The sequence below is a fragment of the Hylobates moloch genome, unplaced genomic scaffold, assembly GCF_009828535.3.
Source record: "Hylobates moloch isolate HMO894 unplaced genomic scaffold, HMol_V3 SCAFFOLD_13, whole genome shotgun sequence".
In the NCBI taxonomy this organism is placed as follows: Eukaryota; Metazoa; Chordata; class Mammalia; order Primates; family Hylobatidae; genus Hylobates; species Hylobates moloch.
In genome coordinates this window covers 57,975,242-58,001,653 of record NW_026652288.1, presented here as the reverse complement: position 1 = coordinate 58,001,653, position 26,412 = coordinate 57,975,242, and the positions used below count along the sequence as shown (strand labels likewise).

At 35.6% G+C, this 26,412-nt stretch overlaps 1 protein-coding gene across 1 annotated transcript in view; it reads left to right on the top strand.

Moving 5' to 3' along the window:
* Positions 1-26,412, top strand: part of ADAMTS20 (ADAM metallopeptidase with thrombospondin type 1 motif 20) — a 200,847-nt gene that overhangs the window by 17,212 nt on the left and 157,223 nt on the right. Inside the window, exon 3 of the mRNA XM_032173750.1 lies at positions 3,096-3,255. Coding sequence (XP_032029641.1) covers positions 3,096-3,255 — 160 coding nt within the window. The remainder of the gene's footprint in view (positions 1-3,095; positions 3,256-26,412) is intronic.

Below are 26,412 nucleotides of genomic sequence, written 5' to 3'. Positions count from 1 at the left end.
AGATTGGACCCATGTGCAGTTTTATTGGCATATTAAAATAGTACCTCCTAGTCAGAGTTTGAGCCAAAAGGAGCTTAAAAGAATTCTGTGGTTGGCTGGGCATGGTGGCTCACGCCTGTAATCCCAGCACTTTGTGAGGCCGAGGTTGGCAGATCACGAGATCAGGAGATCGAGACAGCCTGGCCAACATGGTGAAACCCCGTCTCTACTAAAAATAGAAAAAATGGCTGGGCATGGTGGCTCACACCTGTAATCCCAGCACTTTGTGAGGCCGAGGTTGGCAGATCACAAGATCAGGAGATCGAGACAGCCTGGCCAACATGGTGAAACCCCGTCTCTACTAAAAATAGAAAAAATTAGCCGAGCATGGAGGCAGGTGCCTGTAGTCCCAGCTACTTGGGAGGCTGAGGCAGGAGAATCACTTGAACCTGGGAGGTGGAGGTTGCAGTGAGCTGAGATCGTGCCACTGCACTCCAGCCTGGCGATAGAGCAAGACTCTCTCTCAAAAAAAAAAAAAAAAAAAAAATCTATGGTTAATATAAGTACCTTTAATTTTGCTTGAAGATAGTGTGATGCTATTTAAAGTGGCTTTGTAGGTACAGTTAGTTGAGTAAACAAGCTGCCTCATGTCTATTAGTGTGTTTTGTCAAGATAGTATCACATTTTCCCTCTTCAGCATGCTTTTTAAAAAAGGCAGAAAAGGATCTTCCATGGATCCATGTACTCAGGTTTCAAAACAGTGTCTTTGTTACTTCTTATAAGTATGGGTAAAATTAGTTTTCTAGGAAGGCAGAGAATGCTAGAGTACTGGTGTTTGTTGAAAGTAAGTGATTTGTAGTTATCTTTAGAAAATAGACACTGGTAGAATTAGTGAAATATGGTAGGGCATCGGCCCTAGAAAAGTATCTAAGAAATAGATAAGAATTCTTAATATTTATAGCTTTGCCTTTTATTTTATAGACTATATTTTCAGTGCTTTATAGTCAGTATGTCTGATGGAATTTCATTAATTTTTGAACTATTTAAAAATGTGTAATCCTAACACATTAGCACACTATATAACGATGTCTAAACATTTTACTTTTCAGCATTGAAAGAAAACCATCATATAACTATATTCCAGACATGTCTCAAGAGTACAATAACTTAAGAATATTCATTAAGGCCTGGGCGTGGTGAAACACCATCTTGGCCAGGCTGGTCTTGAACTCCTGACCTCATGATTCACCCCCCCCGCCTTGGCCTCCCAAAGTGCTGGGATTACAGGCGTGAGCTTTGACTCTGCTCCCCACTCCCACTTTTATTTGAATTCTTTAATGATTAAATGAACCCTTCTCAGAATCTCAGTGCACCTAAAATATTAACAAAAATACAAAGTAAACCATTTATATTGAAATATAGTTATCAAGATATTAAAAAATTTATGTATCTTTTATTAGCACCTTAAATAATAAGATCTAATGGCAGACTACCTTAATTTTGAAGTATTGATAAGCATAAACAATATTTTTAGATATTTCAAACATCATCATGCGATGAAAATATCTGTGCTTTCTATTGACAGCCTTACTGGAATTTGTAGCCTACATTCAAATTTAGCATTTCTTTCATGAAGTAGTTTATAGGTTAATTATAATTAGGTTAATGATAATAAGGATGCAATTTTTTTTCTCACCCAAGTTTATGGACTCCTCTGACAAAAATCCCTGCAAGCAAGAGTCTTTATATTCTAGGTCTAGCCTAAGTTTTCAAATTTATGCCCTACTTTTGCTTAACATAAACTGAGCTTGCAAAGGTAGGAAATAATAGCTTTCATGGTTTAACAAATATCTACTGCTTACCACATGTGCCTAGATCTCAGTCTCTTCAGCAGTAGAAATTCAGGGATAGGTCACTGCTTATTTGAAGACTTCTGTCTAGTGGGGAAGAATAGTTTTAAATAGCAGACAAAACATAAATGCAACACATGATAAATGTGCTAAAGAAATCAAGCAGACGTAATGTGTTTTTAGGAGTAGGGATGGTTATGTGGTTACCTAGAAAACTGGTCAAGGAAAAACTTTCTGGGTAGCTGTTATTTGAGCTGAGGCTTGAAGGATGAGATGAAGCCAGCCAGACTGAGTGTGATGATGCAGAGGTAGAGGTGAAGGGTGGGAAGTAGAGAAACATTTTAGGTAGAGGGACAGCATGTAGGAAGCACGATGCCATACCTAGTCTATCCTACATGCACCCAGTTTCTCCCACTTCTATCAGCACCGTTCCTGATAATCCTTTTAGAATTTTTTCAGTAGTAACCAGGCAAATAGAAATATTTAGTTTTTGGGTTTCTTCCTTTATTATGCAATAGTAGTGAAGTATTCATTCTGTTTAGTAGTTTTTTTTGTTGTTGTTTTGGTGTAATGCTATGCATTGGAGTTCTTTCTATATCACTACACAGAATGTTTTCTCTTTTTGTTTGTTTATAACCTCAAGGGATGCCATCACATAGTTGTGTCAAAGTTTATGTAAACAGACTCTATCAATGGACTTTTGAAGTAGTTCCAATATTTTGCTATTAAAAACAATGTTATGGTTAATAACCTTGTTAAGTGTATTATTTCACACATGCAAATGTATAGTATTTGTAGGATAAATTCTCAGAAGGGGAATTGCTGTGTTAAAGGGCAAATGTGTTAAATATTGCCAAATTGCTTCACATACTGATTGTACTGATTTATATTTTCAACACTAATGTATTAAAGTATTAAAGTACCTATTTTCCCACAGATCAAAACAGCACAGGCTTTATTATTTATAGACTATTCTAAACACTTTTTCCATTTTGATGCTTTTGTCTGTGCTGTTCTTTGCACCTGGAATGCCTGTCACTTAGCTTGGCCTGTTGGAATACTATCCAGTCTTCATGACTTTATACATAGTAGCGGAGAGAGAAAAATGACCCATGGAAGGGAAACTTTTTATGCTCAGTTGATGGCTCTTAGTGAACAGCCTCCTTGCTGTTTTGCTTCTGTCTGCTCATTTAACCTGTGGTACTATGTGTTTTTTCTTCTTGGCGACTGTTAGGAAAAATTCATTTTTGTTTCCTTTATTTTCAGACAGGAACATTTAAAGGACAGGATGGTGAATATTTCTTAGAACCTATAATGAAGGCAGATGGGAATGAATATGAAGATGGTCACAACAAGCCACATCTTATATATAGACAAGAATTAAATAACTCTTTGCTGCAGACTCTGAAGTATTGCAATGTGTCAGGTAAACTGTGAAATAGAACTCTTTTCAGCTAAATAGTGATACTATTTAAATCTTTTTTATAGGTTATAATTTATATATTTCCCTTCCATATTTTATTTATTTTTAATTAATTTTTTAATTCAGAAATAAAAATTGTGTATGTTTAGCACGTATGACATGTTGCTTTGAAGTATGCATACACTGTGGAATGGCTTAATCAAACTAATTAACAAATGCATTAACTCACGTACTTATTTTTCTTTTTTTTTGTGGTGAGAACACTTAAAATCTACTCTTAGCAGTTTTCAAGAATACACTACATTGTTATTAACTATAGTCACCATGTACAGTACAGTAGCCTATTCCTCTTATCTAACTGAAATTTTATGCCCTTTGACCAACATCTTTCCTTCCCCCCTGCAACTGCAGCCTCTGGTAACTACCATTCCACTCTTTACATCTGTGAGTTCAATTCTTTTAGATTCCACATATAAATGAGGTCATATGATATTTCTTAAATATTGAAGGACATGATCTTTTAAACAATCTTTTCATCTGTATGGATGCATTAGAGATTTTTCTGTCTGTAGATAACTTTTTTTGTAATAAACTAAATTTGAATCCCCAAAGTTTTTCAGTATATGAGATTGGTAGCAAATAATCATAGAAAAATTTTACTTTAATCTGTTAGTCACAGTAGTATTATTTAATTTTTTTCAGCAGGATTTTAGATGAAAAAAAAATTCCTGGACCTAAGTAACAGTGAAAACACATTGCTCAATTTGCATGGTTTTAATTTTATATAAAATGGAAACATTGTATATAGTTTTCTGTGATTTATCCTTTTTGCTTAGTATTGTTTCTGGGGTTCATCTATTTTGGTGCGTGTAGGAACAGTTCATTTATTTTCATTGTTGTACAACATTTCATTGTTTGAGGGTAACACAGTTCGTATATCAATTTTCCTGTTGAGCTTTTGGGCTGCTTGCAGGTTTTTGGTGTTAGGAGCAATGCTGCTGTGAATATTCTTGTCCCCATCTCCTGTTTTTGAGAGTTTCTCCAGGATATACACATAGATACTAGATAATTCCACATTGTTTTACAAAATGATTTTTAAATCAATATTATAGTTTCACCAATCTATGAGAAAGGTATATTTTCATCATTTTTTTCTATAAAATTTAGACTACTGAAGATTTATAATAGATTAGAATCTAAGAAGCATAGGTTTCTACAAAGAGTGTATCTGTGGCTGGTAAAATACTTACATATTGTATAAAAGTTGTATTTATTAAGAGTTGTGTCCATATAGGTACATGTATCTTCATGATTCATAGAATGACATGCAATGATATGATGGAGAAAAGGCACCTGCAGTTACCATCAAAGTACAAAATCTAGACAAAAGAGTGGGATTAGCAAGGATTTATTTGAGATCGTAGGTGTCCATAAACTATAGCTCCAAACACTGTGATGCCATCTGTTTTGAGATATAATGATATGTAGGCCTTTGATGGTTTTCCCTGGGAATGCACTTCTTAACCTTTAGAGTGGTTCTCACTGTGTCTAAGGCCGTGTTTTAAATCTATTGACATAATAGATGCCTTTCTTATGCTTTTAATATGAGCCTAAGGGTTTCATTTTTATGGCTTCAAAGAAAACACAAATGGGTACAGCTTCACAATAGAATTCTACAGAAGGCAGCTTATGCTTGTTCTGATCTACTATTCAAGAGCAGCTTGTTTAATGAATTGTTTAGCTTCTTAGGAAGAAAACCACAAAGTAACATTCTGAATACATAAATGTTTCAAATAATTTGGAAGGTTTTGCATTCACAAGCAAGAATATAATTCAAGGAAAGCTAGGCTTTTTTTGTTGTTGAACAGTTTTATACTAAAGATTTATTAGAAAGCTACAAATAAAAAGCAACTAGAAAGCTAAGTGATTTCATTTTCTTTTAATCATAAAATACTTTTTTTCTACAATATTTATCTAATAAAATGTAAAAGGTAGTATCCTTTTCAAGTCTTAAATTGCCTCCAATTTTAGGTACAATCAGCATACACATTTTTAATCACTAATAAAGGCAATTAATTAATGGCCTAAAAATTAGCTAATAAATACTCATATTTTAGTAAAAGTGGAGCGTTGAAAATGCAATTAAAATTATCTAAGGTATTTTTTTTCCTCCCTCGGTTCACACGTTGTTGTTTAGAAATACTTGGAGGTTTTATATATTCTTCTTAAAAGTTTTAATAGCTTTTGGGGTACTAGTGTTTTTTGGTTACATGGATGAATTATATAGTGGTGAATTCTGATATTTTAGTGCACTCGTCACCCAAGTAGTGTACCTTGTACCTAATATGTAGATTTTTATTCCACACCCCCCTCCTACCCTCCCGCTTCTGAGTCTCCAAAGTCCATTATATCATTCTGTATGCCTTTGCATACTCATAGTGTAGCTCCCACTTATCAGTGAGAACATATGGTATTTGGTTTTTCATTCCTGAATTACTTCCCTTAGAATGATGGCCCCCAGCTCCATCCAACTTGCTGTGAAGGACATTATTTCATGCCTTTTTGTGGCTGAGTAGTATTCCATGGTGTATATGTACCACATTTTCTTTATCCACTTGTTGGTTAGCGGGCAGGTAGATTGGTTTCATATCTTTGCAACTGTGAATTTGACTGCAATAAACATATGTGTGCATGTGTCTCTTTCATATAATGATTTCTTTTCCATTGAGTAGATGTCCAGTCATCATATTTGCTGGATCAATTGGTGGATCTACTTTTAGTTTTTAAGGAATCTCCGTACAGGTTTCCATAGAGGTTTTACTAATTTATATTCCCACCAGAAGTGTATCAGCATTCCCCTTTTACTACATCCATGCCAATATCTATTGTTTTTTGACTTTTAATAATGGCCATTCTTACAGGAGCAAGGTAGTATCCCATTGTGGTTTTAATTTGCATTTCCCTGATGATTGGTGATGTTGAGCACTTTTTCATATGTTTGGCCATTTTTATATCTTCTTTTGAGAACTGTCTATTCATGGACTTTGCCCACTTTTTAATGGAATTATTTGCTTTTTTTCTTGCTGATTTATTTTAGTTTCTTGTAGATTTTGGATACCAGTCTTTTGTCAGATGCATAGTTTGCAAATATTTTCTCCCATTCTCTGGGTTGTCTGTTTACTCTGATGATTATTTCTTTTGCTGTGAAGAAGCTTTTGGATTATTCAAGTTCCATTTATTTTTGTTTTTGTTGTGTTTGCTTTTTGGGTCTTAGTCATAAATTCTTTGCCTAGGCCAATGTCCAGAAGAGTTTTCCCTAGGGTTTCTTCTAGGATTGTTATGGTTTCAGGTCTTAGATTTAAGACTTTAATCCATCTTGAGTTGATTTTTCTACTAGGTGAGAGATAGGGATCCATTTTCATTCTTCTGCAGGTGGCTATCTAACTCTCCCACTATTTATTAAACAGGGTACCCGTTTTCCAATTTATGTAGTATGCTTTGTCAAAGATCAGTTAGTTGTAAGTATTTGGCTTTATTTGTAGGTCCTCTATTCTGTTCCATTGGTCTATGTGCCTACTTTTATACCAGTACCATACTGTTTTGGTTACTATAGCCTTGTAGTATAATTTGAAGTTGGGTATATATTGCCTCCAGATTTTTTTTTTTTTTTTTTTTTTTTTGCTTAGGATTGCCTTGGCTATTGGTCTCCTTTTTAGTTCCATATGAATTTTAGGATTTTTTTCCTAATTCTTTGAAAAATGATGTTGGTATTTTGATAGGAATTGCATTGTATTTGTAGATTATTTTTGGCAATATGGTCATTTATCAGGATATTTTCAAATCCATGAGCATGGGATGTATTTCTGTTTGTTTGTTTGTTATTTATTTATGCTTTCTTTCAGCAGTGTTTTGTAGTTCTTGTTGAGATCTTTCACCTCCTTGGTTAAGTGTATTTCTAAGTATTTTGTTTTATTTTTTGCAGATATTGTAAAAGGGATTGAGTTATTGATTTGGCTCTCAGCTTGATTGTTTTTGGTGTATAGCAGTGCTACTGGTTTATGTTGATTTTATAACCTGAGACTTTATTGAATTTGTTTATTAAATCTAGGAGTCTTTTGGAGTACTGTTTAGTCTTTTCTAAGTATACGATCATATCATTGGTAAACAGAGATAGTTTGACTTCCTCTTTTCCAATTTGGATGCCCTTTATTTCTTTCTCTTGCCTGATTGTTCTGCCTAAGATTTCCAGTATTATATTGAGTAGAAGTGGTAAAAGTGGGCATCCTTGCCTTGTTCCATTTCTCAGGGGGAATGCTTTCAACTTTTCCCCATTCAGTGTGATGTTTGCTGTAAGTGTGTTAAATATGGCTTTTATTATTTTGAGGTATGTTCCTTCTATGCCTAGTTTGTTGAGGGATTTTAGCATAAAGAGATGCTGGAATTTTTTCAAATACTTTTTCTACATCTATTGAGATCATATGATTTTGGTTTCTAATTCTGTTTATGTGATATATTACCTTTATTGACTTGTGTATGTTAAACTATCCCTGGATCCTTGTGATGAAACACACTTGATTTTGGTGTATTATCTTTTTGATGTCTTTTTGGATTTGGTTAGCTAGTGCTTTGTTGAGGATTTTGCTTCTATTTTTATCAGGGATATTGGTCTGTATTTTCTTTTTTTGTTATGTCATTTCTTGCTTTTGGTATCAGAGTGATACTGACTTCATAGGATATTTATGGAGGATTCCCTGTTTCTCAATTTTTTGAAATCGTTTTGTTAGGATTGGTACCAATTCTTCTGTTAATGTCTGGTAGAATTCAACTGTGAATATCTGGCCCTGGGCTTGTTGTTGTTTGCAATTTTTAAAATTACTGATTCCGTCTTACTGCATATTGGTCTGTGTAGGGTTTCTATTTCTTCCTGATTTACTGTAGGATGGTTGTATGATTCTAGGAATTTATCTGTTTTCTCTGGGCTTTCTAGTTTGTGTGCAAACAGGTATTCATAGTAATATTGAATGATCTTTCTATTTCCGTATCATCAGTTATAATGTCCCTAGTTTCATTTCTAATTGAGCTTATTTGAATCTTCTCTCTTCTTTTCTTGGATAATCTCACTAATGATCTATTAATTTTGTTTATCTTTTCAAAGAACCAGGTTTTTGTTTCACTGATTTTTTTTGTATTGTTTTTGTGGTTTCAATTTCATTCGGTTCTGCTCTGAACTTTGTTATTTATTTTCTTCTGCTAGCTTTGGATTTAGTTTGTTCTTATTTCTCTAGTTCCTTGAGGTGTATATTAGATTGTTAACTTGTGATCTCTCAGACTTTTTGATGTACAAATTTAGTGCAATAAACATTCCTCTTAGCACTACTTTTGCCCTGTCCCAAAGATTTTGATAACTTGTGTCACTATTATCATTCATTTTAAGTAGTTTATGAATTTCCATCTTGATTTCATTGTTAACCTAAAAATCATTCATGAGCAGATTGTTTAATTTCCATGTATTTGTGTAGTTTTGGGGGTTCCTTTTGGAGTTGATTTCTTGTTTTACTTCACTGTGGTCTGAGAAGATATTTGATATGATTCCCTTTTTTTTTTTTTTTTTTTTTGAGATGGAGTCTTGCTCTGTCACTCAGGCTGGAGTGCAGTGGCGCGATCTCGGCTTACTGCAAGCTCTGCCTCCCGGGTTCACACCATTCTCCTGCCTCAGCCTCCCGAGTAGCTGGGACTACAGGCACCTGCCACCACGCCTGGCTAATTTTTTTGTATTTTTAGTACAGACGGGGTTTCACTGTGTTAGCCAGGATGGTCTCCATCTCCTGACCTCGTGATCCACCCACCTCGGCCTCCCATAGTGTTGGATTACAGGCGTGAGCCACTGCGCGCCTGGCCGATATGATTCCTATTTTTAAAAATTTATTGAGATTTGTTTTGTGGCCTACCATGTGGTCTATCTTAGAAAATGTTCCATGTGCTGATGAGAAGAATGTGTATTCTGCAGTTTTGGGGTAGAATATTCTGTACATATATCTTAGGTTCCTTTGTTCTAGAGTGTACGTTAAGCCTAGTGTTTCTATGTTGCCTTTCTGTCTTGATGATTTGTCTAGTGCTGACAGTGGAGTATTGAATTCCCCCATTATTATTATGCTGCTGTCTATGTCATTTCTCAGGTCTAGTAGTAATTGTTTTATAAGTCTGGAAGCTCCAGTGTTAGGTGCATATAATTTACAGTTGTAATTTCTTCTTGTTAGATTGATCCTTTTATCATTATATAATGATCTTCTTCGACTTTTTTTCTTTTTTTACTGTTGCTGCTTTAAAGTCTGTTTTATCTGATATAAGATTGACTACTGCTCACTTTTGGTTTCCATTTGCATTCAGTGTATTTTTCCACCACTTTACCTTGAGTTTATATGAATCCTTATGTGTTAGGTGAGTCTCTTGAAGACAGTAGATATTTGGTTTGTGATTTTTAAAAATCCATTCTGCCCATCTATATCTTTTAAGTGGAGAATTTAGGCCATTTACTTTCAGTCATAGTATTGAGATGTGAGATACTGTTCCATTCATCATGTTAATTGTTACCTAGATACTTTTTTCGTTGTGTAATTGTTTCATAGGCCCTGTGAGTATTATGCTTTCAAGAGATTCTATTTTGGTGCATATTAAGCTTTTGTTTCAAGATTTAGAATTCCTTTCAGCATTTCTTGTAGGGATGGTCTGGTAGTAACAAATTTCTTCAGCATTTGCTTGTCTGAAAATGATTTTATTTCCTCTTCATTTATGAAATTTAGTTTTGCTGGATACAAAATTGTTAACTGACGGTTGTCCTGTTTAAGGAGGCTAAAGCTAAAACCCCAAATCCCTTCTTGCTTGCAAGGTTTCTGCTTAGAAGTCTACTGTTAGTCTGATAGGATTTCCTTTATAGGTTCCCAGATGCTTTTGTCTCATAGCCCTTAGAATTCTTTCTTTCATGTTTACTTTAGATAGCCTGATGACTATATGCACTGATGATGACCTTTTTGCAATAAGTCTCCCAGGAGTGCTTTGAGCTTCTTGTATTTGGACATCTAAATCTCTAGTAAGGCCTGGGAAGTTTTCCTCAATTATTTTCTCAAACAAAATTTCAAAAGTTTTTGCTTTCTCTTCTCACTCATAAACACCAACTATTCTTAGGTTTGGCTGTTTTACCTAATCCCAGACTTGGATTGTTTTACATAATCTTAGAAGCTTTGTTCATTTCTCTTAATTATTTTTTGCTTCATTTTTGTCTGATTAGATTAATTTGAATTCCTTGTCTTTGAGCTCTGAAATACTTCGTTGTAATTGTTCTAAGTCTGTTGTTGAAAGTTTCCACTGCATTTTGTAATTCCCTAAGCATGTCTTTCATTTCTAGAAGTTCTGATTGATTTTTCTTTGATATCTATCTCTTTAGAATTTTTTCCATTCATATCCTGAATTGTTTTTTAAATTTCTTTATGTTAGTTTTTACCTTTCACCTTTCTTCTTCTTGAGTAACTAAATAGTTAACATTTTGAATTCTTTATCTGGCATTTCAAAGATTTCATCTCAATCTGGATCCATTGCTGGACAGCTAGTGTGTTCTTTTGCATGTTTTATAGAGCCTTGTTTTGTCATATTACCAGAATTATTTTTCTAGTTCCTTCTCATTTGGGTAGAATATTTCTTCTAATTATTCTTGAATTTATTTTTGATTTGATTGTGTTTTTTTAATTTTTTTTCCATCTTAAAGGTGTGACTTTAATGTTTACAGTTTACTGTAGTGTAATTAGGCTCTTGTTGTTTTCAGGGTGAAGACTCTGTATGAGTTCCTTGATTATAGAGAGCGATAGCTTTCTCAGATGCTGGTTGCAGCAATGCGCTCAGTGTTTGAGCAAGTTCACTGTGTCCTATAGGGTTGGAATGGCAGCGGTCTCTTGAAGCTTATCTCATTCCCCCATGGTGTGTACTTTATTTATTTTTTCCTAGAATTTTATTTACTAGGTTGAATATTCAGGCCAGCAGGGGAAGGGCCCATAGGGAAAAACTGGCTGTGGCTAAAGTAGGTGAGTAAATGCAATATCCAATGGTGGGCAGAGGGCCCATCCTTGACAGATGTGGCTGGGGAAGCTCTCAGTGAAATGCATTGAAGTTTTATCAGGCAGAAAGGCCAGAGCCACTTCAGCTCCCCTGCCAGGTCAGCAGGAAAGCTATCTGCTTCCCAGACACAATCCTCACCCAGTGTTCCAGCTGTTCAGATTAGGCAGGCAGCTGTTTAAATCTGCAGGGATATTGATGTTCCAAGTAGAGAGGAATCTGGACTCTACCTCCCTTGCAAACCCACACCTGGGGAGTATTCTTCTTGTGGGGATGCAGTCACCCTGAAGAGTTCCAGAAAGGATGGTTATAGGTGTACTCATGCCAAACTCCTATGGGAAAAGCCTCAGTTGTGTCTGCAGTGGTGGATGAGGGAGAAAAGAAATCTCTGTCTTCAAGACCTTTCACAAGCACTAGGGCTACCTGAGTGTTGGGGTAGAGCTGCAGACTTTCCCTGCTGAGCACAATACTGCAACTGTGCCTCTGCTGATATAAACTTGCCACCAGCAGAAAGGTCTGGAACTCAAGACCTGCCATCTGGGTTCTTTTGTCCCATGGGGTGTTCCCTTGATATGGTGCATTCCCTCTTCTCCTAGGAGTAGGAATCCCTGAGAACCAGATTACTGGGAATGCCGTTGCACCTTTGAGTCTAGCTGCCAGTGGGGCTGCCACACTCTAGGCTAGTGCTGGGGAACATCTGCAGTGAATCCAGTGATGTGACCTGTCCTCAAGTCTCCCAGTAGTGGGTACCAGCACCAGCTCTGATGGGAGTGGCGAGGGAGTGACATAGATTGTGAGATTCCTTGGTTGTCCATAGCCTTAATGTGTTGACTTGCTCAAAAGCCAGTTGTGGTAGTAATAAACTGATCGCATTAATTACTGGACTGTTTGGACAGGCTCAGGACCTCTTGATTAGCCAAGATACTGCAGACTGTGGTGATTGCTGCAGTCATGTGCAAGTTAACTCCTTCCTGGGCACAATGTTTACTTGGAGAAGCTGTAATGGACTGTGTCTGTTGGCCTCTAGCTAGGAGGTGGTGCTTGCAGGAGAGCACCAGCTCCAGTAGCAGTGGTGGGATTCGTGCTTGCCTTATGTTACCGAGGGGAGGTACTCTCGTTTCTCAGGCGATGTATGGGGCCATAAAGCTGCCCCAAAGTGTATGTCCTTTGTGTTAAGCTACCAGGGTGGTGGGGGGCAGGGGGGTGCTGGGGCATGGGCAAAGCCAGCTGGGGGCTGGGTCAGGCAAGTCCTTGCTCTGACTCTCTGAGTGTGGGGCAAGGAACAACCCCTCTGGGGGTCAAAGGGTAGGTCTCTAGTCACTGGGGAGATGGTCTCATGTTCCAGAGGAGAGCATAGCTTCCTCTGCTGCATGGAAGTGTTCACCCAGGGAGTAGGGAGTAGCAGGCAGCAGTAAGCTCCACCCAGCTCCCATGCATTTGGCAAGGTAGATATCAAAGCCACAATTTTTCTGCTAGCAGCAAGCTAAATTTTAGGCCATCTAAGCTCAGAACTCAACAGCAGCTTTCAAGCCACATCCCTCCCAGGTTGCCTGCACAGCTGGGGTACCCAACTCCTGCACTCTTTCCACTTGCCCCCCACCCCCACCTGGTTCTGGCCAAGGGAGTTCTTCCCCACTGGAGGTTATATCACAAAATTCATTTGGGAGCTTTTTTCAACTTATGACCGCTGCCTGAGTTAACTGGCAGACTTCCATGAGGTCCCCTGTGAGACAAAATAAGGAATGGCTTCCGCCGTTCCTCACGGAGACTGGGAGTGCATGCAAGGCTCTTTCCACTGCCTCTCCTACTTTTATATTCCTTCCCTTAAATCAGTTCTAGCTCTGGGTATGGTTAAGGCCTTGCCCTGTGACCTGGATTCCCCAGTTTCCTGGTGGGGGTGTATTTCCTGGAGGCAGTCTCTCCACCTTGCACACTCTGGGGACCGAAGATCTTATATATTCTAATGGATGAACCTTCAGGAGGTTCCCCAGAGAATCCTTTAAATAGGTGGGCCTACAGATTTGGCACATGAGACAAAGTGATTAAATAGAAAAGGAAAAGTGATATCTTTTTCTGATACGGTATTTCTGTTGATAGTTTTAATTCATTATGACCCTAAAATGTTACAATTCATGGTGGTTTCAGCCTTGAATTAAATTGTTTCCAAGGTCAAAGTTCACTGTGTGCCTCAAGGTCATCCAACTTACATTTGGTAAACCTAGCCACTGTGGATGTCAGGCTCTCAAATGGATATCAGATATATTCTAAATAAAATCCGGTGGAAATGGTAAAGCAAGCAAATTAAAAACCCATGAAATGAACAAACACCGACAAAAAACCCCACAAACACCACCATCAAACAAAACTATACAAAATAAATAAACCCAAGTGAGGAAGGACCCTTAAAAGATTCACAGGAATGAAAAAAAGCCTCTGAATTCTGTTAAGTGTAGTTCTGCTATGGTTTGTCTCTAAGGGCAGATCACAGCCAGTCTGTGTTCCTCAGGAGACCTCATTAGTTTTGCTCCATTTCTTCTATCACCCACTCTGTCCCTCTCATCTCAGTGTCATGTGTTAGGATGCAAAGGATTTGTAGAGCAATAAAACAGATGACTGGATGGAAGTGAAAATGAAATGTCTTTAGATGGTGACATGCTTTGGCTCTGTGTCCCCACCCAAATCTCACCTTGGACTGTAATCCCCATAATCCCTATGTGTCAAGGGTGGGACCAGGTGGGGGTAATTGGATCATGGAAGTGGTTCCCTTTATGCTGTTCTCATGATAATGAGTGGGTCTCATGAGAACTGATGGTTTTGTAAGTGTCTGGCATTTCCTGTTTGCACCTCTCCTTCCTGCCGCCTTGTGATTAAGGTGCCTTGCTTGCCCACTTCACCTTCTGCCATGATTGTAAGTTTCCTGAGGCCTCCCCAGCCATGATGCATTGAGTCAATTAAACCTCCTTCCTTTATAGATTACCCAGCCTCAGGTATTTCTTCATAGCAGCGTGAGAACGAACTAATACAGCTGGGTTTTAAGATGATGTCAGCCAGCTTTAAATTTCTGTGTTTTTCCTAAAAGTTTTCTAAATTTATTTATTCTTATAGTCTTTGAGTTCCTAATGTTACAAAATTTATAAAGATTGGTTAGAACAGGCTCTAGCCAAGAGGGAATGTGACATTTGTATCTTCTAAGTCCTGATGTGTGTGGAAAAGAGTAACCCATTTACTATATCAGGAGAGTAAGGTGCAGGTCTGTGTGTAGTCTGGGGAGGCAGGCAAGGCGCACAGAGACTAGTTATGAAAGAACTTTAAGGATTTTGTTGTTTACCCCATAGGCATTGGGGAAACAAAAAAAATTTAAAGCAGAGATATTATCAAAAAGGTTTTAAAAGAGATATTATATAATTTGCTTTAAAAAATAGTTGTATTAGTTGCTGTGGCAGCTTTTAAAAAAATATGTAATTTTGGCTTTGAATCATAAGAGGCCGAAGGTGGGGAGACTGAATTAAAGAAAAAAGCCACCTTATCACAAAGGATTTAAGTGTCAAACAAGGAAAAGTGCACATAAAGAAGTAAATTGAAGATAATTTCCTGAAAACATTTTTCTCAACTTTGAAGAGATGTTTATTTTTTTGTGTGAGTAATCTATTTGGAAAATATTTTTGTGAATGCATGAGAACTGCCTTTTAAATAAAATTATGTACAGATTATTTCCCATTCCTTTAAATATAATAATTTAATCAGCATTGGTCTGGAGGAAGTCCAGTGTTTTTAGTTTCGGCAGAGGCCAGAGTTTGCTCAGTAAGCGAGGTCTGGTTGCGCTACTAACTGGCTTTGAGACCTAAAGTTCTCTAGGTCTTACCAAAAGTAGATAATGAATAGCTAATGAATTTAATCAGTTTCCTATTCAACTAATTGGCAAGCTTACGGGTTTTTAACTTATTAACTTTTTAACCTTACAGCTAAAGGGATCAGGCAGTTACCAGAAAGGAGTAAGGTGAGGTATCATGAAGGGACTGAGCTGTCCCTTGGGCACCGGAATATACATGCTTCTTGCAAAAGATGCTTTGGGAATGTGAGACCAGTATTACCAGACATTTTGTACTTTACAAAGAAGATGAAAATCTAGATTTTTTTTTAAAGTGGAAAAAAACAAAAAGAAACATGAGAGCTGAATTTCATTAGCTATCAGTTTGCAATCTCTTACTTGATTTCTGAAGTCCCTACTATTTATAACATATTACAAACATGTGAGCAGAGAAGAAGGTGCCATTAATTAATGTAGGGACAAAAGATTATAAATATGGCCACGACTATGCCCATTATTGTGTACTATAACTTGTTAATGGTGTTTTAAAGAGTCAGCTTAAGCTTCTAAATCTATGTAGAGATGACTATAGAGATATTATTCTCCTTTCCAACTTTTTTACTGGAACTACTCTTTCAAAGATCACTTATGACCATCTACTTGCCAAAAGCATTAATCTTTCTTGGTCTTACTGTTACAGTTTTGAGGAACATGTCACACTATCCATCAGCTTATCCTAACTGAATTTTCTTATGTCTTTGGCTTAACTGGCACACTTTGCTTTTAACTTTGCTTCTTTTCTTTCTTTCTTTCCCCTCACTTCCCTTCTTGGTTGTTATTGGTTTCCCATCTCCTAAGTTAAGCATTTTTTAAAGTGCTCTTCCTGGACCACCATTTTAGACTATGTTTTAATTTAGATTACGTATTTTTTTTTCTACTTTCTTAATTTTAACTACAAATTTAAATGATACATGATGTTAAAACTTTTAACTTAAGCACTTGTTTTTAGATTAAAACTCAGGTCTATAAACTGCCTGACGTGCATGTTTTCTTGGATGTACCAGTGATATCTTAGATTCCATACAGTTAAGCCTGAAGCCATTCTCTCTCTTTGACCTCTCTCTTCACCTACACGCTCCAAAAGAAGGCTTTTTTGGTGCCTAATTTATTTTTTACATTTAAAAAAATTTTAACTGAGGTATTAGCAAATACAGTACAGGCTGTGGTAAAAGAACGAGAACTAGAAATAGTGCAAAACTGCCCAGTTTTTTGTTAAATCACTTCTTTTTTGCCATGGCATTTAATAATTTTGTGTATATTCTAGCAAATTGGGATTATTTGATGACCACTCTTCAGATTTTTTATTTGGGAGGTGGAGAGGCTGCAGGTAGAAAGACCAAGGTGATATTAAGGTTGTGACTTTCAAAATCTGATTGTACAACAGCAAATAAGATAAATTTCTGAATTCATTATCTCTCTCTTTTGTATATTGAGTATTAACTCTGGAGGAATCAATGCATAGCATTCAGCTGAAAAGAGAAAATATAGCATAGAGTGAATAAATGAAAAGTTTCTTACCATGGGGTAGGTGTGCCGGGAGAAGAAATGAGAAGGAAAGCCAGAAGAGTGCAGTGGTAAGACGCATACAAGTTTTTCGTGCTCCACATTAGAATATGAGAGTGGAGTTGGACATTGAATAAGTGAAGAAAAAAGTTGATTGCTAAGAGGAGACTCCTGTTCTTGTTGCACATAAGAACTCTGCAAAATGAGGTGTCAACCTTGCCCCAGCATGGGTTTTTTTTATTTGTTCATTTATTCATAAAATATTTACTGAATACCTTCCTCACTGTTGCAGGACTATCCTGTGCAAGTGCAGTGAGGGAGGAAAGAGGGTTGTAGGAAATCAGCAAGAAATCAGTAGAAATAATGGTAATGGGAGGCCAGATCATGTAGTTATGGGTGGCTCCAGGTTGTGGAATCCTGAAGATTAAACAGTTGGAGTGCTCTTTAATAGAAAATTATGAATACATAATTTCTAGAGACCAAAAGTTTAAGCTTTTTTTTAGGTTCATGGTGAATCCACCTCTACGTTTAGGACATTTTAAGTCACAGTACTGAATTTGGCTAAACTCTAACATTGGAAGCTACTGTCGGATATGGAACATAGTAATGATATAATCAGTCCACATTTTAAAGAGATCACTCAGATTACTTGGGGAAAAAAACTAGGGGAACAAGCAAAAGCAAGGAAACCAATTAGGAGGTGCTGCAGTACACTGCAATAATTGTGTTAAGAAGTGGTGAGGTGCTGAATTATGGTGGTAACTATGAAGAAAGTGAGAGGTGTCCAGGTATTGTATGTATTTTAATGGTCAAGCTGACAGATAAGTTGTAGGTGAGGGCTGAGAGTAAGAGAGTTGTCAGATTATTCTTTTTTTTTTTTTTTCCTGAGCCAATGGAAGGATGGAGTTCTCATTTACTAAGTTGGGGAAGTCTGTGGGAAATACAAGTTCAGGAGGGAATATTAACAACTAGATTTTAGGCATTTTGAGTTTGAGGTGCCTGTTGGAAATCCAAAGGGAGAGAAGTAGGCAATAGAGTAAGTGAACTGTAACATCAGTAGAGGGGTTTAGGCTTGAGATAAGAATTTAGGAGTCAGAATACCAATGATTTTTAAAGATATAAGGCTGAATGAGATTGTCTGGGGAATAGACTAGATAGAGAGACAGAAAAAAAAAATCCAAAGACTGAACTATGGGGCATGCCAATAGTTGGCAGTTGGGGAGATGAGGAGAAATCAACTAGGAAGATTGAAGAGTAGAGGTCAAGGACATTCTAAGAAGACTGAGGAATGTTTGCCCAAAAACCACTTGAGGAAAGATTTACAAGAAGGTAGGACTGATTAGCTGGCTAAATGGTATTGAGAATTCAAAGCACATGAAGATTTAGAATTGATTACTGGATTTTGCAAAGTAGGTGATTGGTGACCTTAACAAGCTAATTGGAACGTGTTTGAGAATATTTGCATAAGTACAACTTATAAAACTTAGATATCATAAAGGAGAGTTAACAGTTAGATGAATTGTCTTTAGTTCTTCCTTGTTGGAGACTAATCCTATTGTGGTGAAAACCTTTAATTTAAAAAAAAGGTGACATATTGAACTTTGGGATATAGCATTAAGTAAAATGAAATTAAATGCCTGTTTGAAAATAAGAACTTGATTTATCAATAGTTTCAAACTTTGACTTATTCCTTTATGAAAACCCAAAAACAGTGGAAAATAAAATTATCAATAGCAATGTTAGTAAAACCTTACCTGTAAAATATAATTGAGATATTTCAAAGGAATTTTAAAAACTTAGCATATATAACATTTATTCAAAAAGTGTCTATACTGTAGATCTGTTTTGGACATTGAGTTCTCTTCCATTGGTCTATTTGTGCCAATGCCATACTGTTTTAGAGATATTGTAGCTCTGTTATAAGTCTTGATATGTTGGAGGAAGCCTTTGACTTCATTCTTCTTCAAGATTTTCTTAGCCATTCTTAACCCTTTAAATTTTACATACAGAGTTTAGAATCATCTTGTTTCCACAAAAGAAAAAAAGAGATATCTATTGTACTTCATTGAGTCAACAGATCAGTGTGGTGGTGAAATCACATCTTTATAATATTGTGTTTTCTAACCCATGAATATGTTATATTGTCAATTTATTCTTTAATTTACCAAATAATATTTAATAGATTTATTTGTGGAGGTCTTCACATCTTTTGTTAGTTTTCTTCTTGGGCATTTGGTGGGTTTTCTTTTGACAGTATTGTAAATGATATCATTTAAAATTTTTATTTTCTAATTGCTATGTTTATTCTATATAAAAATGCAAGCATTTTAAAATATTGGCCCTATATTCAGCAACCTTGCTAAATTTATGTACTCTAGTGGTTTATTTGTTGATTCTTTTGGATTCTGTACCTTGATAATCATGTAGACAGTTTATTTCTACCTTTCCAATCTTTCAATATTTTATTTATTTTTCTTATTTTGTTACATTGGCTAGATTTTCTAGAACTGTCCTTAGAAATAGCAATAACGAAAATCCTTGCCTCACTTCAAGTTTTAGAACGAAAGCTTTCAACCTTTTCTAATACATACAATGTTTGTTGTCGGTTTTTCTTAGGTACCCTTTATCTGATTAAGGAAATTCTCCTAAATTTCTAGTTTACTAAGAATCTTTATTATGAATGGATGTTGAATTTTATCAAGTTTTTTCCCTGTATATACCAAGATGATTATGTAGATATATAAATATACATATTTCCTTTTATTAAGTTAATGTGATGAATGTGATTGATTCTCAAATGTCATGTCTACCTTATATTTTTGCCAGTCTTGGTTTGATAATGTTATGTTTAGAATTTTTACATGTATGTTCAAGAGTAAATTTAGTTTGTAATTTTCTTTTTTTTAATTATACTTTAAGTTTTAGGGTACATGTGCACAACGGGCATAGTTTGTAATTTTCTTGTGTTGGATAGAAGAAGAGCAAGGACGATGAGGGCCTACTGAAGGGAATGATTGAAATAATGGACCATAGGATATAAGCTCTGTAAGGACATCATTTTTGTTTTATACAGTTGATACTCATTTAGATTTACTCACCAGGTAAAGAAGATAAGTGAAAATAAATAGATTTGTAGAGAGCAAGATATACAACTTTTTCTATCTAAAATATTAGATCACTAATCAGCCATGTAGCTCCTTTTATAGTTTTCCTTTGGTCTACCAACCACTTAATTGTAAATGCTTAGCGAAGTCAATTTGAATCTTTGGCTTTAGTAGAGAGCTGCTTAGCCACATGATGCTTTGCTTATGAAAAGGAAGCAGTAATTCTAATTATTTGCAATTAGAATCTGATTCAGAATTGCACCATTCAGAAGCGCCCTATTTTTAAAGACATTGACACGTCTGACTGGGCTGCATTCACAGAGTACAAATGCAAGGGAAAACTGCAAAAGGAGGATGGTTCATGGTTTTGGCTGGCCCTAGCATGTGTTCAGTACTTTGTAAAGATCATATGTTGGAGTGAGTTGGACCCATCACCAGGACAGGAAACAAATATACTGTTTCATGTGGCGAGCATCTCAGACTACTGGACCTCAGGACTAATGTTCTCTCCCTTGAAAGAGAGTCAGAAAACTGAAGGTGGTGGGGCGATGGGGTGGGGGGGGATCCTCCCTCCCCACTCTGACCTATCAGTCTGCAACTTCTTTTGCACGTATTCAGTTGTATCCAGATACTAGATTTTTCTTGGTGTTAAATAAGATTGAGAGAACATTCATTTGAAAAATGGTGAATTATTAAATTCTGGGATGTAGCATAAAAATACCTGTTTGAAAATAAGTGTTCAATCTATAAATAATTTTAAAGTTTGATTTTTTCCTACTTTTGTCAACATCTAAAAATAGTGAACTTAGTAACAGCTGACAAAAGCCATGTGAATAAAACTGATTCCATAATAAACGTATTAAGTACTATTAATATATCACATAGAATTTTTGTTTCTAACATTTAATATTCATTTAGTGACCATCTTTTAATTAGATCTCTAAGTTTTTCAACACTAGATTTACTTTGGAAAATATCTTTAATATTTCTTATTTTACAAAGTCTTTTGAGAAAATATAAAAGGTTAGATGGACATTTCATATGAGAATTCTGTTGTTTTCAGTCAAAAGCTCTTTCAGAAATTACAGAGCCAGGAGGAGTAAATGTAGATTAATAAAAAAATTCGCAAGAGTAGTATCAGAATAAAGAATGAGTTAAAGTGTAAACTTAGCTTACGTCTTAGATATCTGAATTATGACTTTTTAAACAAATATTCATCATAAATTACAGAGTTGATAACAAAAGGAAAAGCTCATACTAATATTTCATCAAGTTATTTGAAAACAGTGTTGAAAATAGTATCGTATCAATACTTGAATTGATGGAGTAAATAGAGAAGTTAAAAATTATAAATGGTTACTTTGAATTACCTTTGTATTTTGGGAAGTATTTTAGAATTCTTAGTACTTAAAATTATCTCAAGTTATTTCTAGAATGATTTTATGCACATGGAGCAGATAGTTAGAGATTGTGGTTGATCTAGTTCAGAAACAACCCATATAAAAATTTGAAAAACAAAGGAGTTATTTATTGTCTGCTGTTAAATCATAGTCAGTGGACATGGCTTGGAAATGGAGTGCCATGAAGGCTCATCTGAAAATAGGAAAATAAGATTAATGTAGTAGAATCATGTATTACTGTCAATTTTAATAGAGTTATGCCATATTCTAATTTCAGCAGCCTCACACATTTGCAAGAGTCACTCAGTAGATATCAATATTCAGCATGAATTCTGAACACATGGTTTTTCTTTAAAGAACAAAATGATACATTTCATTTACATGTTCAAATGCTAGAGTATATATTTAATTCACTGATAAAAGATTTTCAAAAGCACATCTTTTCAAAAAATAATGGAGGAAGAGTTTGGAATATCGCATTGCTATATGTATAATCATCCATCTAAATTCTGACATTAGGATCTATTGGTTTGTCTTAGTCCGACTTCTTCACTTAGAATTTCTGGTAAATCACATTTGAAGATGTGGGAAGCTTTATTTTATTTATTTATTTATTTATTTGTTTATTTTTTTTTTTTTTTAGATAGAGTCTCATTCTGTCGCTGGGTGGGCTGGAGTGCAGTAGCGAGATCTTGGCTCACTGCAACCTCTGCCTCCCTAGTTCAAACTGTTCTCCTGCCTCAGCCTCCCAAGTAACTGGGATTACAGGCCCGCACCACTACACCCAGCTGATTTTTGTATTTTTAGTAGAGATGGGGTTTCCCATGTTGGCCAGAATGGTCTCGATCTTCTGACCTCATGATCTGCCTGCCTCGGCCTCCCAGAGTGCTGGGATTGCAGGTGTGAGCCATCCCGCCTGGCCAGAAAAGCATTTTTTTTTTTTTTTTATTATACTTTAGGTTTTAGGGTACATGTGCACAATGTGCAGGTTTGTTACATATGTATCCATGTGCCATGTTGATTTCCTGCACCCATTAGCTCGTCATTTAGCATTAGGTATATCTCCTAATGCTGTCCCCGCCCCCCCCCACCCCCCACCCCACAACAGTACCCGGAATGTGATGTTCCCCTTCCTGTGTCCATGAGTTCTCATTGTTCAATTCCCACCTATGAGTGAGAACATGCGGTGTTTGGTTTTTTGTCCTTGCGATAGTTTACTGAGAATGATGTTTTCCAGTTTCATCCATGTTAAAATGCAAAGGGTGAGGCCAGGCATGGGGGCTCATGCCTTTTACCCCAGAGCTTTGAGAGGCCGAGGTGGGAAGATTGCTTGAGCCTAGGATATCGAGACCAGCCTGGTCAATATAGTGAAAAAAAATGCAGAGGGCTACACACATGTTCCCCTTGTTTTAATGCTCTTCAAGTTTAGAGGTTAAGATGCCAAAAGCTCGAAAGAGACAGCAGGTGTGCATGTTCCTTTCCATTAAAAAAAAAAAAACCTTAAAGGCCTTGAGTTTGTGAATGAACATGTGCCTGTTTTCAGTTCCTGATGTATGCAGGAATCTTTGATGCAGCTTTTAAGGGAAGTGTGTCTCATACTTCTTTAGAACAAATCCTGTGTGTTGGTTTCTTGAGAATGTGGAAGAATGAAAAATATTTATTCTGTGACGCTTGATCAGTGTGCTCCATTGTCCTGTTAGCACACATAGTGGGAGGAGGTAGAATTTTTTGGTATCTGTAGGAATAATGGGGGTAATTTGGGGGTTTCTAATGCCTTCTTTTTTCCTTCAAGGCCACTAGATGAAAGGACAGTATCAGATCTGTCTCAGGTTTTTATTCTAAGTAGAGCCAAAAGCCTTTATATCCAAATCTTGGCTCAGTTCTATGCTTCTATAATGCAAAGAGGACCTCTGTAATGCACATTTTTTTGAATATAGGTAGCTAGTCTTTTAGTTTTCTAGGAATCAACATTTACCAACATGACCCTGGTTACTACATTCTCAACAGTCTTCATATATTACTACATTCAACCTTTAGAAGAGTCATGTGATAGGGAGTTCAGCTGTAATAATTGACGCTGAGAAATTTGAATTCATATCTTTGCTATGCCACTTATTCAGTTGGTGGCTGTTGAAATTTCACCTAATCTGTGTCACATGTCTCTGTGTTTTAAAATGTACACAATAATAGTAAGTGATTCAGGAATGCAAGGAAGGCTGATGGTGTAATGATTTGTTTCAAGTTTCAGCTGGCCACTGGCAAGTTCATAATCTTCTGCAAATTTATTATTACTAGTTGGTGTCCCAATAATTAACTCGTGAAACTCTTTGAAAAAAGTACTATAAAATATTTTATAAGCTGCAAGCCATAATTCTAAAGTACTGGTTGAAATTTCTAATAATATTGAGAAATCACAGAGGACTAGATTTTCATACACTTTTATGTTATGAAATACTACTAATTTTTAAAATAAATGTATTTCAGGTTTATATTTTATTAGTTATATTACAATGGGCAGTTTAACCTTCCTGTTCTTCACTTTTCTCAGATATAATAATAATATCCTCATACATAAAATTATGATTATTATCATCCTCATATAAAATTATTATCCTCGTATATAAAATGAGGGTATTTTATTTTATTAGTTATATTACAATAGGCAGTTTAACCTTCCTGTTTCTCACTTTCCTCATATATAATAAAAATATTATCTTCATTTATAAAATTATGATTATTATCCTCATATAAAAATTATCCTCATACATAAAATGAGGATAATAATAGTACTTACCTCATAGGGTTTTTGTTAATGCTAAATGAGATAACATATGTGAAGTGTACTAGTACGTGATATGTAATAAGCAATTAGTATTATATCTTTATTGTTGTTGATAGTAGTATTAATAAGAAAATAGTGTGGCAACACAGGGCATATAATAGATCCAGAAAACAATTTAAATCATAAGAAAATGTGAGATTTCACAATACATCTGATATGGTCACACTTTATCTCAAAGCTCACCCAGGTATTTGATCTGTTGCACATTCAGCAAGTTGTTTGAGATGTTAAGTCTAGAATAAGCATCATTTCACTTTTACGTCCTCATTTAAAAAATGGATGGTTGCATGCTAGTGGAGAAGTGTAAAATGTGTTTCCTTATCTGGTCAAATATAGAGCATTATGTCAATTCTAGCCTGTGTACAGACATCAGAATGAATGTTGTACTTAATATTAGGCAAATCAAAGATCACATATCTGTCTTTGAATTGTTCCTGTTGTACATCACAATTAGTATTGTTCCCATCCTGAAGATCTGGCCTGATAAACTCTTTTGTCTTGTTCTTCAATATATTCTTTTCTTTCATTTCCCTCTCTCACTGCCTTTCTTCTTTCTATCTCCCTCCTCCATTATTCTTCCTTTCTTCATCTAATCCTTTTTCTTTCTTTCCACGAACACCTACTGAGCACTTATAAGAGGCAGAACATATTGCCTAACAGTGTTCTCAGTTTTTAGGGAATTTATAGCTTGGTGGTGGTGACTGTGTTTAGGGGTGGGCTAGTAGGGAGAGGCTTAGACTTTATCTTATGGGCAATGAAGATCCATTATATCTCATCCTAAATAAGGATGAGATAAAAGGAATGTTTCTAAAAATGAATCTTTTTGGACATAAATGAAAGATGAATGGGAGGGACAAGAGATTGAAGATGGCAGGAACATTTGGGAGACTCTGTGTCTAATTTTGTATTCATTATTCTAATAATGTTCTGAGGTGAGAAGGACCTGAATGAGAAGGCAAGGACCCTGCAGGAGAAGCAACACAAGGAGCATTTTGAAGGAGAAATGGCCAAACTTGGTGACTAGATATAAAGGGTGAAGGAGGGTAGGAGGAGCCCAATGGTAATGTTCAGTTTTGAATATGAGTTATAGGTATTGGGAGGCTATTTCTTACATTAATAGAAAGGGAAACTGTGTATGGGAGAAGAAAATGATGAATTCAGTTTTATATGTTTAAATATGAGATGCCAGTAGGACATCCAAGTAGAATTATGGGATTCTAATTATATTATTATTTAACAGTAATTTTCTAGTAGTTTATATTCTTATTATTGTTTTAACATCCTGCTTGCATTCTAGAATACACCATGCTGTTATAAGAGATATTCAATGATGGTAATTTTCAAGTGTTTTATGCTGTAGTGGGCAGATTATCATTGTTGCATGATGTGCGTGATTTTGTGTTTTGCTTTGGTCTAAATTAGTTTTGGGTCATAATACGCTTGTTATTAATAAAAGACAACACATTATTTTAACATTTGACTAAATGGGACCTAAATAGAAAGGGATGCATTACATAGAAATGATGTAATTGGACTGGCCAATGTGCTTTGAATAGTGGCCATTTGTATAGGGTATTTGGAAAGGTAATTGTATCAACATTTGTAACACCACTTAGGTATAAATACAAAAAAAAAAGTAATGAGATTAGATATTTAGCCAAGAAAATAGCAATATATGCTGTTTTTAAAAATAATAATTTAAATTTAAAATTACAGTAATAAAATAAGCTCATTGTAATAATTTAAAGGGCACCGAGATGTTAAAGAAAGCATGTAATAGTTTTACTGTCTCCCTCTTCTGTCTCACTTATTGTTAAATGTTTGGGGTGTATACCTTTTAGGCTCATTATATAAATTTTATAAGTAATTGTATATGTGGAAAAGAGTTTGTTTTTACAAAACTGGGATTGAACTACACACACCATTTATATTTTTACTTAAAAATGCATTCTAGACATCCTTCCATATCAAAACTTACAGACCTAATTCATTCATTTAACAACTGCCTAACATTACATTATTCAACTATTCCTCTATTGAGCATTATTGTTTTAATTGGTTTCTTATTTAGTTTCCTGGGTTTTTCAGTTAGGCAAGCCTTTCATCTACAAAATAAAATCAGAACAATGAAAAAATTTTCTTCCTAATATTCATACTGTTTATTTCATTTTATTTTCTTATTGCTTTAGCTAGTGTTACCAAAACAATTTTTTATGATAGTGATGAGAGCCAGCATATTGCTTTAATAGCAGTCAGTTTGGTATATTACTATTTACTAAGAAGTTATTAATAATATAATACATATTGATGAATATATGACCCAATACAATATATAGGACC